The 16,615-nt window shown below is 41.2% G+C and overlaps 1 protein-coding gene across 2 annotated transcripts; it reads right to left on the bottom strand.

The window, feature by feature from the left end:
- Window positions 1-2,098: 2,098 nt before the first annotated feature.
- ccdc50a (coiled-coil domain containing 50a) lies at window positions 2,099-14,671 on the bottom strand. 2 transcript variants are annotated; one of them, XM_085927449.1, is made up of 12 exons: window positions 14,365-14,671; window positions 12,211-12,273; window positions 10,610-10,739; window positions 9,460-9,553; window positions 8,978-9,068; window positions 6,778-7,611; window positions 6,049-6,197; window positions 5,479-5,523; window positions 5,139-5,297; window positions 4,930-5,015; window positions 4,707-4,816; window positions 2,099-4,084 (listed from the first exon to the last, which is right to left on the bottom strand). In XM_085927449.1, the coding sequence occupies exons 1-12, from the start codon at window positions 14,417-14,419 to the stop codon at window positions 4,065-4,067; spliced, it is 1,836 nt and encodes a 611-aa protein (XP_085783575.1). In that variant the 5' UTR covers window positions 14,420-14,671; the 3' UTR covers window positions 2,099-4,064. The 2 variants fall into 2 exon arrangements, with proteins under 2 accessions (XP_085783575.1, XP_085783576.1); XM_085927450.1 differs by lacking the exon at window positions 6,778-7,611 and having other exon boundaries at window positions 14,365-14,661.
- Between the last annotated feature and the right edge of the window lie 1,944 nt (window positions 14,672-16,615).

Raw genomic sequence — 16,615 nt, 5'->3', positions numbered from 1 at the left:
TGTCATCTGTCGTGTCTCAACATGGCATGCTCGAGTTGATAGACAGCTGCACTCGCACCTGAGCTGCCAAGGTGAGACACACGAGTGAAAAACACTCACCTTCCGACCGTCTGTCTGTCCGTCCATCGACTTCTTCTCGGTCATCAGGTGAGTTACCCGATGATGATTTGACATTCTAACCTTTGTGGATTTGTTTTGTGTCCACAGGTAGTTTTCACAGCTGTTCTGTTGCCCGCACCGCTAGAAACTTTGCCTGGGAATTTGTCGCCTGTAACATTTCAGTCATTGTTTCTGGTCGTGTGTGCAACGTGCATCCAAGTCTGCAGAAAAGGTGGATTTTTTGGTTGTTTAAAAACAATCGGAAGCTTTCGGGATGGGATGCGATGATTGTTAAGTACTTGTAAATGGACTACTCTGACTAAATCTTTTTCTTGTTTGAAAATGTATGCTAGCGCTTTAGTGCTTTAAGGGCACAGTTTGGTATGGTTGTGGTGTTGCCACATGCAAACTGCTCGTGAGTATGTGTGGTATGTTGGTGAACCAGCTCAACTTAATGATGATGATGATGATGATGATGGGTGTAACCTTTTCCCTTTACAGAGGCCTGATTTTGTGACAATGTTGTTAATTAAAGAGCAGACTTAAGAGTTTGGGATTTTTTATTGTTAGTTTGTAATTGACTTTGTTTTTAGAATGGGTTTGTTGTTGTTTACTTATTTGAAAATGATCCATTTGAATTTACTTTTTAATAGTTTTAGTATTAGTTTTGAGATTTTCCCAAATGACTGTTAACCCTTCTATTCAGTCGAACAGTAATAGGCAAATATATATATTTAAAATATTTCCAGGAAGCTCATGGAGGAAGTTGAACAACACTAAAACATAGGACAGTTTTGCTATTTTTAGTTTTATAGACTTTAATAAGTAGTATTTATTTTGTTTGTTTTCTTTGTCAATAGCAAGCTTGGATACAACTCCATTACTATTATAAATTGTAATATTGCACGTTTTGTTTTCAACATTTGTGAAGCAGATCTTCACTGATTTTGTGATTGTGCTGGTGCACCTAACATGATGTGCATGCAAGGTGTTTATATTAAGATATAACAGCAAACTCACATTAAATTATGGATTTTAAAGTGAACTTTAATCTAAGAAATACAAAGTTGAAATTTAGAAATACTTGAGGTATACTGGAGGAGGTGTAGCGTAATTAACACCGAGAAGAGAACACCCATTAAGTGTCATTCTTTGCTTTGCGTTAAGGTTTATAATTAGCGTAATCAGAGTTTTACATTCATATTAGGATAGCAGATTTTGGTTAGTTGAAACAATGAGTTGGTTGAATATTATGTGCATTAAATAGAATTACAATATTTGATTCTTCTGTTTTAGTTTTATGGTAAACTTCCCTACAAAGCTCTCATTTCTAGAGCGCAAGAGTGACAAAAGGTCAAGGAAATCGGTTAAGAGTTTTAATCATGTTAATGGCTTTAATGTAGAGGAGTCCCTCTCTTTTTTTTTTTAATTAACCTGTAGCGGTCTGAAACAAAAACCATAATCATGCCATTTTTATTCTTAAAATTGGTTGCATTCAGGACTATTGCTCTGGTGCCGAAATAAATGTTCTAGACATGAATGATAAATAAAAATATTGAGGAAAATTTCAATAAAAAGTATTTTCCAGCATTACGTGAATCTTTCTCTGGTTCACTTTTGGAACTGAGCTACAGCTATGAGTTGTGATGCACCTGCAGCTCAAACTCAGAAAACATGATCACTTTTGCAGCATAATTGCGGTTTGTATTTGCGTATGTACACACCTGAAGGTGCGCATGTATTTAAAAAAAACAGGTTTTTCCCACCAACTGGTTTCACATTCATTTCTTGTTGACTAGGAGAAGGGCAGACAGAGACGCTGGAGACACGTGAAACAATGTAAAGGACACAGAAGTTGTCTCAAAACGCAAACGTGTCATTATTTTTGGTTTTATTTGCCATTCAGATTTCCTTAGATCCTAAGGAGAGGTTAGAATGAAACATTAACATCGGTTTTAGTTGTCATACTTGAGGTTAAGTGAAGGGCTAAAACAACTCGTCACTGACTCCGAAAGTTGCTTTATTACAATTTGAGATGAAAGAAGTCAAATAAATCATTTCATTGTAACGTAAATTAAAAATAATAATTAAAAAAAAAAACATTTACAGCATGTTCCAGCACATGTTGATTTAAGAGATTGCATATAAACTATTAAAAACAAAATAACAAAAAAAAAAGCAGAAAATAACCTGCTCAATATTGGACACGAGTCGAATATACAACACGCCAAACAACACCGGTACGCACACATCCTGAGCTGTTTTCAACATTTGTCCCAGTCCGTAAATTCAGAGCTCAATAATCCAACAGTTATCGTATTTAACCAGCCCACAAGGTGGTGCTCTCACCAACCACTAGATTTTGGAGGCCCACTCACTGTTTACAAGTGCATGGAAAATGACAAATATGGCACATAACCCATTCTGAGAATAGTAACTACGCACATTACAAAATGCACACCACCGATTCACACATGACAAAATTGATGATACGAGGAGGAGGGTGGTACCTTTCTCCCCCCCCCCCCCCCAAAAAAAAAAAAGGATACTGCACGCTCTACTTATTCAATATGAAAAGATCAGAACATGGACCAGCAAAAACAAGGAAGAATGTCCCCTTGACAATGGATATGTGTTTTTGTTTGAATTTCCCTTGTTCCAAGTGTGCTTCCAACCAAATAAACAACCAGCGGAAAGACCTGGAGATGACCTAATGTCTCCCTTTTTAAATCGGATATAAATATGAGATGAAAAATTACGTTTTTGTTCCCATTCTTGGCCAATTTGGTAGAAACATGGAAAAAAATATATATTGACACACAAAGCATTTACTAATCACACATTCAATCTTACTGGTGTTTTTTTTTTTTTAAGCCCAAAATGATGATTAGACAGGTTCAGAGTTGAATTTGGTAGAGTGGGGAACTCATTTCTTATTAAAGGCCATTTCATTTCATATAGGCATCAGAGTGCCATGGTAGATTTAGAAATGTGATGCAAAAATCAAATTTCATTCAATCACAGAGCATGATGAAAATTATAAATAGGATTGTTATAGTGTTTCATAAAAAAATGGCGTGCTATTTAACGGTTTGATCAAGTTTTAGACCCTTTCAGCATGCCCAATGGCCGGCCATCAGTTCCCCACCCATTTATTTAACGTGGCACTTGAAAGACATGTAGTGCTTTAAATCGTTCATTATGTTTGCAAGAAGGAACATTGAGTCATTCAGAATATTATCCAGTGGCTATCAGTGTAAGGTCGATTGGAGGAGGAGGAGGAGGAAGGGGGGGCGGGGGGTTGTAAGTGCCAAATTGCCAATGACAGTCAGCATCTCTGCAGTGCGGCAACTTTAAGCTTGGTGGATGAGTGAAAAGACAACTACCAGCATCTTGATTATTGAAAGAAAAAAAAATAAAAATGAAAAAGGCTCTTTTGCGTTTTTTTGTTGCACGGCATGCCGATGACAGCTTTTAAGGTGGAGGAAGCAGCTGCCAAAAGTTGAGGCCACATCGGACTGAGCAGGCACGTCCCGTTCAAACAAAATACGATGTCAAGGAAAGCAAACCGACGAGTAACGTGGGTCAGAGGCTTGGAGCCCTTGTGATGACATGTTAACGCAGCCTCTGTATTGACCGCAAGGTATTTGGGGGAGTGACTACACGAGGTGAGGCTGCTTGAGAATTGAAATTTACAAACGCTGTAAAATAAAAAATAAATATAAAAGAAAGAAAAAAACAAAAGGAGGGTTTGAAAAGAGTGAGATTCCAGCACTTTCTTTTCTTCTAGTTGGGATGGCAGGGGTGATCGCCAATTTAAGAAAACAAAAAAACAAATTCCATTGCCAACTCATTAGATTGTCCCAAGGCTTTTGGTCTGCAGAGTGTGAATGGTTGAAGACAAAAGGATAAATAGAGGAGGAGACAAAGACAGAGGAGGACTGACGGCCTGTCTGGAGCCTGAGTCACCGCTTGTAATAGGCACCTGTAAAAGTAGACGACATCCATCAGAAGACGCACATAACTGGCGTTGAAGTTGTTCCAGAAATCGTTTTTTCTTTTATTACAACTGGCATCATTTCTCCCGACTGCTTTTCTTGCTCGTAATGTGTGCCAGTCAAGAGTGGTTTGATTAAAGTGAGAAGCTCACACAATTCCATCGCAACAATCTACTCTTATTTTGAAACTATCTTTTCCTGGAATATTTTTTGCACACAGTGCATGTATTATTTTTTTTTTATTTTAAAAACCATACGGTGGCGAAATGCTCAATTTCCACTGCCTTTAATTTGATTGTTTCACATTTATGGCCAGTAAGTGTTTTTCATCTGACTTTGTCATTGAGCTGGCAAAGGTTAGTGATCGACTATGACTCATTCTGTCTTGGGGGTCACGTCGAGGCCATATGAACGTAATTGCCATAAATTGAAGACCTTCTGTATATTACAAAAAAGAACTACAAAGGAAAAAAAACTTTGCTCAAGGCTTGTTAAGGCAGTCCATGCATTGCACTTGAATATATTGAAATGATTGAGCTCAAGCCTCGTAGGATGTCCAAGTGTGACGAAATGTTGTATTATGTGTGTTAAATGAAGGCAACAAAGGACCTTTGTACGCCGCTTCGGGTCTGGTGGGCGCCCGTTGGGGAGCAGCGTGGTCACCGTATCCGTAACCCGGGTTTGCATTCTCATACTCGTGGGTGCGAGGATGAGGCGGCCTGTGGTAGTAACATTGACAGCCAATGGCAATATTATTATAATAAACCACACGCACACAAAAATATGAAATGACATTTTGTCTTCTTGGCTGGGTGAAGAAGTGCTTCGTTACCTGGAAGGCTTGTGGTGGTTCCTTTGCCTCTGGTGCTCATGATGCTCATCTCGGGTTCGAGGTCGCACGACTTCCTCGGAATTTGACTGGAAACCAAATACAGTCAATGGCCATTCAGTAGGTACGCCTTACAGGATCTAATGAGATTCAATACTGCAAGCTCGCAAACCTAATTCAACAGACAAGTATTTTCTTTGCTTGCAACGTACCCTGTGGTCCCCTTCAGCTCGCCTCCTGTCCACCGCCATCCTCTCCATTGCCAAGCGCTCCTTCTCCTTTTCTCGGTCCTTCTCATCCCGGTCCTTCTCCCGCTCTCGATGTTTTCTGTACTCCCTCTTCTCTTGTTCCATTAGCAGCCGGGCAATCTCCTGCCACAGTTAAAACAGTGATGTTTTCCTTTACAGGAAAAATACTAATCTGTTCGTTGAGAAGAACATTTTCAAAACTCTTGAAACGGGGGAGATGTGATTCATCATTTTGTAATGGAGCGTTTGCTCAACAATATTACAGGCCATAAAAAGACAAGAAAAAGTTTTGACCCCCGCGCACCTCATCTTGTGCAACTTGGGCTGCACGCACATGGCTCTTGCTTGCCTGAAACAAATCAAAACATTTGCTATCATTAGATGAACATATATATAAACGGTATATTTCTATAATTACCTAACAGATCACAATGTGTGTGTTTTTTTTTTTGAAGTATTCAAAACGGGACAAAAATCATGCCTGAACACAGGGGGTTAAGTGCTACCTCTGCAAACTGGGAGATAAAAACAACGTAGATAAATATTACACGTAGTAAAATGTGTCAAATACTGAATCATTGGCTGATGATGTCGTTGTTTATCACGAATGTCTCGGGTGCGCACAGGAGACAGTTTTAGGATCCCTCCGCATTGCCTGGCAGGGAATAAAGCCTTCTCCACTGTAATGGTGTTGTGCACATGTACAGCTTGCGAGTGATGCTTGATTTATCTCCTGCAACATTATGACCACTTGCACAAGATAGTGATCTTGCAGATATAGTCCAGTACAATAGTGACGCAAAGTGCACTCCCAAATACGAATGGTTCCAATCGTGTTGTGGCTGCTCTGTGTTGTATTTATTCACACATTCACCTTGACTTCTTCCTCCTGCATTCTTCTGGCCACTTCCAAGTCCTTGAGTTCCTGCTCACGCAGATCTAGCTTGGTCAGGTCCTTGGTGGCCTCGCCGACTCCGTACTCCCCTTCTACAAATGTCCCACTCCCTTTGTGCACAATCCGACCTGTGTAAGAGAACAGAAATGGTTATTCAAAACTGTACAGTACTAGCTTGATCGAAATAGAAATTATCTGATCGTTTTAGTTACTAGAGAGGTGGGAAAATGTCAATCACTGATTATTAAACCAAAGGCAATCACTTTGATTCGAGAGAAAAAAAAAAGATTGCAGACTATGCAGCTATAAAAGTACCTTTAAGGGCAGCTTAAGTGTGTGCTCATACTCAGCATTTTATTTTTGTGATGACACAGAATAGGCAATTTGCCGTGCAGCCCTGAGGTTCTTTTAGCAAATCACAGTCTTGCACTTCATCTAGAAAAGTTTGGCTATATTATTGCTCCACAAACCTAGATTCACCCACCTAATTGTCAGCAATGTTGAAATGATCACAATAAAAGGGAGATGACACCACAGCACAAAAAAAAAAAGCACATACAATCACTCCAAGCCATCAAATCACAAAATCAAAATCGATGACCTTGGTTTGATCAGCCCTCCACCTGCGATTGCCAAAGCAACAAAAAGCGGCAGCACACCAAAGCGAATTTCCAGAGAACCTTGACGGGGGGGGGCTCAGGGTGGTACCTGTCTCGCCGCTGGAGGGCGTACGCTTGCCGGAAGGTTCCCACAACTCCCTGTTGTCACCTCTCCCTTTGTTGTTCCTGTGCTCTTCGAACACATCGTCGGGGCCCGATTGAACCCGCTGGCGGCCCCTGGCCCTCCTCGTCCCCTCTGCGTCATCCTCATTTTCCTCCCGGGATACTCTGTCCCCCCTCAGCTCAATGAAATCATCGTCAAGCGGCCTTTCCCTGCTCCTGGCCTTTGCTCGTTGTCCTTCCTTGTCTTTGTGCGTCTGCTTGTCTCTAACTTCAGGCCTTTCCTGATCGTTTCCTCGATCTCTGTAGCGCTCCCCGTCTCTTCCTCCTTTTGCCGTTCTCATTTCCTGCTCCCTGTCTGACCTTTGGTGTTTTCTCAAATAATGCTCCTGCTCTACATCTCTGTCATATCTCGTGTCCCTCTCTCCGTCCCAGCCCTTGGGACTCAGTGGAGGATGAGCCGGCCTCTCCTTTCTTTTCATCGCTCTATCAGGGTCCTCTCCCATTATGTCACGTGCTCTCCTAGATTCTACAGGTTCATAATCAGGGTACCTGTCCCTACTCTTGCTTTTGGGGGGCAACAGGTGGTCTGAATACGGATCTGCATGTCTTCCCCGGCCGTCCTCTGCTCCCGAGAGATGCTCGGGGTACCTAGAACGGCTGGGCGGATCCTGTTTCGGGTGCCTGCTCCTTTTTGGCTCTACCGAATTATAATCTGGCGAAAGGTCACCTTGGGACGTCACTGGAGAATGCACATCATAAGGGCCTGGGGAGCCAGATGTGTGACGTGTAGGCTTGTCCAGGTCAAGAGGCTGTCTCACAGCTGAGCGGGAGATGAAGGAATTTTGGAAGAAGACGGTAAAAAAAAAAATAAAAATAATGAAGATGTTTCATGGCAGCATGGAAATGGGAAAAGTCATAGAAATAAAATATGAATTTCTGTTGTTAGTAAAGTAATGGCCGCACCTGCCAAGGCAGAAACAGGTGTAAACAACATGGTGGTGGTTAGTAATCTCAAATACAAAGAGGCAATGAAGGCAGTGAAAATGTGCACCCCACCCCCCAAAAAAACCCAGAATCAAAAGCTCACAAAAACCACATCGTCACAAGGATGAATGGTTTAAAAAGGAGTCCAATTCGACTAAGAACTGACATGATGCTAGAATGACAAGCAATTGCAGTACCTTCCACTTTTTAGATATTACGAATAACGTTTCATTATTCCTGGCAAATCCACTTTTTGGCCCATTAAGTATTCTATTTCTATTTACCGTATACTACTGCGCTTGGTTGGTTTTACAACCCACCTTCGGACACATCTATTCTAATAGGACTAAAACCTTTCAAACGACTAAGTAGGCAGTCATAATGTACTTTAAAATATAAAGTAATACATATTGGAAGTGCTCAATAATGGTGATGTGAGTGACAACTGAATAAAAAAATAAAATAATAAAAAAAAAAGTAGAAGGCAAGAAGCACCTTGAAGCCGCAGAGCCCACAACTCTCAGAACCTCTTTTTTTTTTTGTTAGGTTGAGGAACAGGACATTGCTGACTATGAACAAAAAATAATTCCGCTGGTAAAAAGTGCCTGAGTGTGACAGAGCCAAAAAGGTCAAAGTGTTCACTTCCCTCCCACCCCTCCCCTGTTATTAGGCACTCACTATTCTTCCCACTCCATTGACTGACTTCGGACACTGTCTCACCACATGCTGGGTTGTTGTGTCCAACACTAATCTCCTGGATTAGGATAAAAATAAGCACTAGTTTCCTTGGATACGCTTCTGTTTCCTAGCATTACAGTGTCATCCATGGAATTGTCCAACGTGTTACTAAACACATTCCAGACTACAGTGTGCCTGCATGGGAGTTTTAGCACAAGCAACATGCATGCTACTTTTAAAGTTTACTGTTTGTATGGGAAATTTTCCATTCTCAAAAGTTTTGTAACGTGATTCAACTATTTGGCAACATCAAAGTTTCACATTCTGAAAAGGGAAACTTCTAAATCATAGAATTTGCTTCATGCCAATGCTCGTTTCAAAATGATGTCATTCACATATCTGCCGCGCAAGTGGGTTGCTGCAATTTGAATTCTCGACTTTCTTTTTCATGTTTCTCTAAATAACACGAGTTGACTGACTAACCGACAGTCCAGACTCATACTTGGAAAATACAATCTTCTCACCTCCTGGATCCTCATAGTATTCTTCATCTTGGTGTTTCTGTCGTCGCCGTTCCTCTTTCATCTCCTTCTCATGCATCTTACGAGCAATAGCCTGCAAAGACACACAGGCCACGATAAAGTTGCAGAGGGGAATGAATGGTACTCCTTTTAGTTTTTTTAATAAATCATTGGATCTTAATGTTGTCCTCCGACAATCAGGTTTAAGGAAGGCACAAGTGGACACCTCTCATTCACTAAATATAAAATCAATATCTCCTTTCTCATTTTCTTTCATCAAATCTGTCGTGTTTTTGTTTGCGTTGTCAGGATTCATTTCATTTGCATCATAAATGACATCTAATGTCCAAATTTTAAGGGCAGCTTCATATGATGCAAACTTGAGAAGCTTCAAAAGTATGCTATAGGGAAATTACTTTCTTAACAAGTGAGGCATGAAAGTTTAACTTGTGCGTGTGAGTGTGTACATGCTTGCACCTCCTTACCGCATCCTTCTCCTCCTGTTGTTGTCGTTGTTGCTCAGCCTGTCGAACCAGTTGATCCTGAATTTCGTGGGCAATTTCGTTATCTTGGCGCTCTCTGGTGTTTTGCGTGAGTTGGTGTGCGTGTGTGCAGGCATAGGGAGGAGAAAGAGAGAGGACAATGTCACCTTAGTAAGTGAAATAAGACAATTGGCCCATTTCCATCTTGCTTCGCAGTACAGTGTCCAGATTCCACACTATATGTGTGGTTGGTTTATGTGTTCTGTAAACTTTGTGTTCCAGAAAAGTGCACAACAATCTCCTGCAGGTATACAGTGTTCCAAACATACTCTGCTAACAAAAGGGAGGTTCATTTAGGGAGGGTAGGCAGGGAGTTAGTAACTAGTCCAGGAATGCACACCAAATGTTTAGAAAAGTCTTACTCATTCAGTTTTGCTCATTGTCACGACAGCCGAGTGACTTTCTGTCATCGTATTGGATCAAGAACCTACCTAACCTAATTATTATGTAGTGTGTAAAATTGATGTCACTTTTCAGGGCGGAAGCAGAAGGCACACTTTACATCTTGAGTTCTAACCCTTATTCCAGCTCAGCACCAGGATTACGTGTTGGTGAGCCAACGTAAACAAGCCGGTCGTGCTTCTCTTCAACTCACGAGGCAAGGACCTGTTTTTCGTGACGGCACTGTACTATGACTCAGACAATTTGTCCGATTAGAATGCAGAGCGCAGAGTGTGATTTTTACTCCTTGTAGGTGGGGCGGTGTGAAATGGCAAAAGGCCAAATGTGGTGCTGGGCTGTCCAAGTGACACCAACGCTAGGTGGGGCGCTGGCTTCTGCAAAACCCGAGGACAAACCCGATAAATTGGTACTTGCTGAGTCGTGCCACACCTTTCACACCCACTTGGTAGTTTTTAACCGAGCTAAAACCTTAACTAATATGCCATTTATAGCCTGAAAACAAGATGTAAAACTGACTGGCACAATTTAAATATCAATTACATGAAAACTACTCATTTGACCTCGATTTGGGAACTCAAGCTTGTGTACCTGACAGATTGCAAGCTATGTATGTAGGCTACACACTGGTAAACGCAGGTGCCGGTTTAAATGTAAACAAGGCTGAGTGTGTCATTGTGTGAGAGACACCCACATGGCAACGTGCTGCTTCTTGATCACGACCTTCGCAATCTCATCCTCCTCCTCCTGCAGCTTCTTGGCCACCTGCAGGTCCTGCTGCACCAGCCGGCTCTTGTGGACGTTGGAAGCCAAGTGGCTCTCGACTGCAACACATATGACACATTGCTCTACGCCGCTCTGAAAAAGTGACATCGTCACACAACGAATGGTAGAAGACATATTTACTGATCCTCGGCTTGTATTGTTTGGATTGCCTGTTGGGAAGAAGATAAACGGCCAGGAGACGAACACGTCATTCTCTGGTGATAAACTCAAAAAGACACTTGAGAAATGAATGCTTGCGCTCCCGATGCCATTCCAAGGTTAGCGGAATGCACTTTGCGACCATAACAGAAGATAAATCTTACTGCCTGACGCACTCGTAGCGCTCGGCAAGCGTGGATGGCATCACTCAACTCCTTCACTCAGATCTATTTCACCTGACGATCCATCTTGTAGCCAGCTTCCTTGTGAACAGCCCCAAATTACATCTCGCAATTTACCCGCGCAAGGCTACATAATGCAGCTTGCGGGCTGCCGGGGTTAAACACGCATGATGAGTCACTGCTCTTGAAAATTGAGCAAATAGTTAACAGGTATTGATCAAGTTTTGGGTTGTTTTTTCCCCCCTCCCCATTTCATCAATTGTTTAGAGCACATAATGCATGAAATATTTGAAAACGTTGAGTCCCGGAGTCCGTTACTCAAATCTCTGTCACATCTAAGATCTTTAAGAAACAGGTGCACACACAGACACAAACAAAATTGCTGTGTGACGTATGGCCTTCTGGCCTCTCGTTTTTTTACTCAGACTTTTTTCACACATGCTTTGGTGAGAACACGATACGATAGTGTGGTTTATTTGGTCAAGGCCGAACCTTATCATCTGAAACAGCAGCAGTGTCGCATTGACCACAAATGTAAAAAAAACTTAAACTAGAAAAGGCCCTTCTGCTTATTTTCTTTTCTCACAATTTAAAGTTGCGTCCAGGTTTCTTAATGTCCGTGTCAAATATGTTTCCACTGCGCTTCGGTAGACGCATTTGGCTAAAATTCAGAACTGATCTGGAGTGATTGATTAATTGTGATTCATCCCTAACAGACAGTAAATTGATTCAGGCCCAGTAGTTTAAATGCAGGGTGCACTATTTTCATATGGGTAAAAAGAAACAGTGACAATAATCATGAATGAATACAAAACCCCATAAACCACAGAAAATGCTCCTTTGAGCACTCTTCCCGAAGCAACCAAGCCTTATTGTAGCTTACCCAGTTTGGCTTGACACTGTGTCTAAAGAAAAATCTCTATTTGCACTGTCATACTTTAAATACATCAGCCATCGTTTTATAAAGAAAACACAGGGTGGCCTAGGATTGTTGCTGGGCGGCTTTTCGAAAAGAGTCAAGTGACGTTATGTCTTGATGGGAAGTGCAGGAAGTGAGTGTTTAAACAGAAGAGGGAGACCAAAGTAGCTTAGCTTCCTGGTGAACAATTTAGAGCCAGATAATGATTTTTTGTTGTTGTTCACAGTTGGATGGGCAACCAGAAAAAAAAGAATGAAAAAAATTGCTTACTCTCTTGTTCCTGGAGGTTGTAGGCAAGACAGTGGTCTTCCAACACCGCAAAGTCTCTGCACACTGGGAGAAAAATAACAATGTTAGACAACTATACTCGTGTGTGTTTGTGTATATTCTTTTATAATATCTCTGTACAGTGTCACAAATAAAAGAATAGAACTACTAAACTTCAAACGTATTGGGACGGTCGGAAAATTTGGACAATGTCCCATAAAAACACCTTTGTTGACAACTTTGAGCTTCACAAGTGTTTTGTTTTGTTTCAGGTGACAAAATAAACAGTAATGCAACACTATTGCTGCATTGGAACTGACCTAAGGTAAACAAACACACAGACATCTTTGTCCTTACTGCTGAAGACGACGTTCCTTCCAGGCATAAAAAAAACTGCCCGGCAGCTAGCTGTCTTTTGGCTTATTTGCATCTCAAATTTGAAAAAGTAACAGTGTGGTTTCCTTTCCGTGGCTTCCCCATTTTACAAGCTTATACTTAGAACAAGTCTGTTGTGCCTAAAAACGGCAGCAGCTCAGTTTTCATTTCAGGCTTGAAATTTCGAGTGTTTTTGCTGGCGGTATTTATTGTGGAAACATCCAGCAGAAGGAGTTCTGCTTTAAAAGACTCAAGTGTTCTCAAGTTAAGCAGTGTTTTACACCATCTGACATTTCTCACAGTCAATATACCAAGAATAGGAATAATTCAACATGCAATGTACAGTGTACTTCACTGACAGCAACTTACTAACTTAAGTCACCTTGAATTGTTTTTCTTTTTGCATTTTTCAACAACCCATCTTAAACTCTGCTGTTCATGTAGCGATGATCACCACAAACACTAAACCATTCAAGGAGACATGACAATATATCAAACTGCTACGCAATCCGTGCTGCATTTCATAAACTGGTGATGTGGGGGGGCAGTGCCTTGGCTCAAAGATACCTTGGCAGCACCATTTTTAGATTCTGCAACCATCTGGTTCTAAAAAAGTGGTACGGCAAAATCTCTCATTTTTTATCAACCCTTGAACATTCATTGTATTACAACACACAAGAAGCAACTTGTATTGACACCAAATAAAGGCAACATATGTCAACAAAATGTTCACCTCCTGCTTTGGTGGATGCATGGTGGGATTTGATTAACATGTTCCTACCATATGCTTAATCTTCTTAACCAGGACACCCACAATGCATTTTTGCTGATAAATCTATGTAGACCAGTAGCACATCACACACCCACACAGTTGGAATAGTCCACCTAAAAATAGCATAATTATCATCATTTTTAATTGGCATTACAAGTCACCGAGTCACAAAAGACAACTGTTGCTTGGTATGGATGTTATGAAGCTATTTGAACCACATTACGAGTGAACCGGATCATTTCCCCTGCATTTTTTGTCAATGTCCCTCTGCAGACTAAGCCATGCTTGTCTCTGTGACCAGAATAACAAACATCCCAGTGAGCAGCTGCTGCTTGCAACATCCGCAACATCCCAAATTGCCATATAGCTCCCATCTCAACAAGCTACCTCACCTGAGTCAGGTGAGACCAGGACTGGGGCCAGTGCTGTATTCTAAATGGCTTTAATTTCCAAATGAAAATCATCCTCTTTAAACAAACTTACATCCAACAATCAAACAGTCATCGTGAATGGATTACTTTGAACCTTGCTGAGTTTAGCACGCTTTCCAATGATACCAGCCTTTTGAAAATCAGTTATATATTAAGAATGTTATGAAACGTGGTACAAGTGTCAAGCCCCCTGACTTTTGTTGGCTATAAGATTGATGCAATTTAACTAGTTTTAAAAAAGTCAAATGATACAGGTCTCCTAGAAATCATTTTTTCAACTTGAAGAGACAATACTCTTTCCCACAGCTCAAACATTTATACCCATCCCAAACTTCCTACGTGACAGGTACTACGGAGCATTCCTTAACGCTGACACGTTAAATGATAGAGGACGACTCGACTAAATACTAGTTAGAGCTCAGATTTGAGCCAAAGGTGCTAGCATCTGCTAGCTATTTATGCTAAGCGTAAAAACAATTGCAGTAGAAAACACCTGTGTTTGCTAACTTTTAGCATTAGCATCGTTTGTACTACCTGTGTAAATATGTTTAGACGTGACAAGTGTGTTATGGACGTTACCCTCTTTCACTCCAGGTAGTTTCTCATGGTCGATGCTGACGTTACACTCAGCCATGTTGTCACCAGTAAGAAGCCGATGAGTGTAAATTGCGTTTTGATCAATGTTTCAACCGCCGACCGGCTGATTGATCGCCTTAACTCATAAACCCAATGGACGGTTCAGGTACTGGACGGTCCCTGATTGGTTTCGGTGGCCACCCTCTCGCTCTCTCACTTTTGTGCTCTCTCTCTTTTTCAATGGTAGCAACCCTGCCGCGGTTAGCGTGTTTGACAAGCATCTCTTTCTTGTCTCACGCCTACCAATTTCAACCGTGCGTTTCCGCGATTTCTGGTTTCGCATGTCGCAATAAAGTAACAACGTGTCAGGACGTACTAAATCCTTCTTATAAAAGGTTGGTCTTTCCATGTATTTTAAATATAATGATGTCATAAAGTTGTCATTGATCAAGACGTGGTTTCACAACAAAGATTTTAACAGCTGGTTATTATATTATTTTTATTTTGAAGAGGTACGTTTTGACTTCCGTCATAAAGCTCCTTATAAATCGTATGTTTGACGAGTCTCTGTGGCGCTCAACTGTCTGCAGCAGCTGTAGACGCACCTCCCCGCAACGATCCATATGATCCACATGAATAATATTTTTACGCACTGGATTTTGCCCCTAAATTTAAAATATAAACACACATGCACGAGGAGACAGTAGCGTGTCAGCAAGAAAAGCTCATACTGTATATGCACAACACGGAATCATTACACACCACAGCATGCTGACTACAATGTTAATGGAACGACTCCCCCTAGTGTCGGCCATTACGTTTCTTGAAGTGCCCAACAGCCCATCAGTCATATTAAAAATAACACTGCCATTAGGGCCCGTTTACAAGACAATCAATAATACAGACATTGCCAATTCTTATTCATGCAGTGGTTGGAATTATGTTACGTTGACAAGAACAAGTATTTAGGCCAACATGACCTAGGCCATTTTCATTTGTGCCCAATAAACTGATTAAAACCAGAATGATGCCCGCATTGCTGCAATTTTTCTCATAACTGTTCCCCACCACTAAGGTCATTTAAGAGTAACCATGATTATATTTTATTTTTGTATTTGATTAAAACACAATTATTTGCTTCATGTTGTTTCTTTTCTCTTGCACTGCTTCAAATACATGAATATATGGATGGTATTTTTTTTAATAGTCAAATAGAAATATAAGACAAAAACAAGAAATGAAATATTTCAGAAAGTCTGGGGACAGTTTGGTGCTGCTACAAGGGCACAACTCGCAATTTTCAAGTTTGTCTTGCCCCGAACTGTTTTGGCAAATCAAACACAATCAAATCTTCAATCTGAAATAAGAGCAAAACCCCTGAAAGTGGTTTTAAGACTAACCCCAAGACCACCGTGGATCTCAATGACAACAGTTTAGTCTAATACACAAAAGGACAATACAAACAGCATTTGACTCCATCAATCAATAAACGGATCAACTTGGGTTCATCCCAAATGAAAGTTTTTCACAGCACAAACTTTGGTAATTCAATCCCAGAGAGCCAGCTCTGACCTTTAATTTACCTCAACAGCACTTCACTCTTCATTGAGTCCCAGTGCCACATTCAAATTCAGTAGCAGAAGAACTTAAGTGATGGATCCGCAAAAAAAAAAGTGCTTGGACGAGAGATGTAAGATGTCAACGGGGCCCCTCGATTGAAAGGCATGGAGGAACTTTTATGATACCCTGGCCAGCCAAATTCATCTGCAGCCTGCCAGCTCATTTCCTTAACACCACGCCCGCACGATACCTGCTCTCTGGCAGCGCTTCATTGACGCACAAACTCTCGTGATATAGTGAGGCGCTGGTTAGTTGGCTCGGCTGCCATGATAAATGCTCCCTCACCTCCGAATGAGTCTCGGAGCCAAGACTGTGGAACTCATCTCTTCCTATAATGCACTTTGGGAAAGAATCAATTTACTTAGCCCGGCTTCCTTGTACCAACACAATCCTATGAAGCTACTCAAGGAATTAATTAATATAAAAGAAAAAAGACCTGCAAGTGCCAAAAAATGTAATTCAGTTCTCTCATAACCATCAAGCAGATTGATGACATCCTCTCTAAGCCTGATTCGTTGATGTCACAGTGATATAGAGTTACTGGCCTTGCCTATATCGTCATATTTCCGTCAGCTGCAAAATAGCCCCAGTGAAATGGTCGACTACTGACGACACAAACAGTGACAGGTTATTG

Source organism: Syngnathus leptorhynchus, chromosome 13 (genome assembly GCF_054491065.1).
Source record: "Syngnathus leptorhynchus isolate UIUO chromosome 13, UIUO_Slep, whole genome shotgun sequence".
NCBI lineage: Eukaryota > Metazoa > Chordata > Actinopteri > Syngnathiformes > Syngnathidae > Syngnathus > Syngnathus leptorhynchus.
This window is presented reverse-complemented; position numbering and strand designations above follow the sequence as displayed.

Bases quoted from the DNA above. Each gene is read 5' to 3' on its own strand.
- ccdc50a (XM_085927449.1), bottom strand. From the start codon at position 14,419: ATGGCTGAGTGTAACGTCAGCATCGACCATGAGAAACTACCTGGAGTG. The intron at 9,069-9,459 runs GTAAGGAGGTGC...GTGTCTTTGCAG, and splicing joins AACAGGAGGAGAAGGATGCG to GCTATTGCTCGTAAGATGCA. The intron at 5,298-5,478 runs GTGCGCGGGGGT...TAACTGTGGCAG, and splicing joins CCCAAGTTGCACAAGATGAG to GAGATTGCCCGGCTGCTAAT.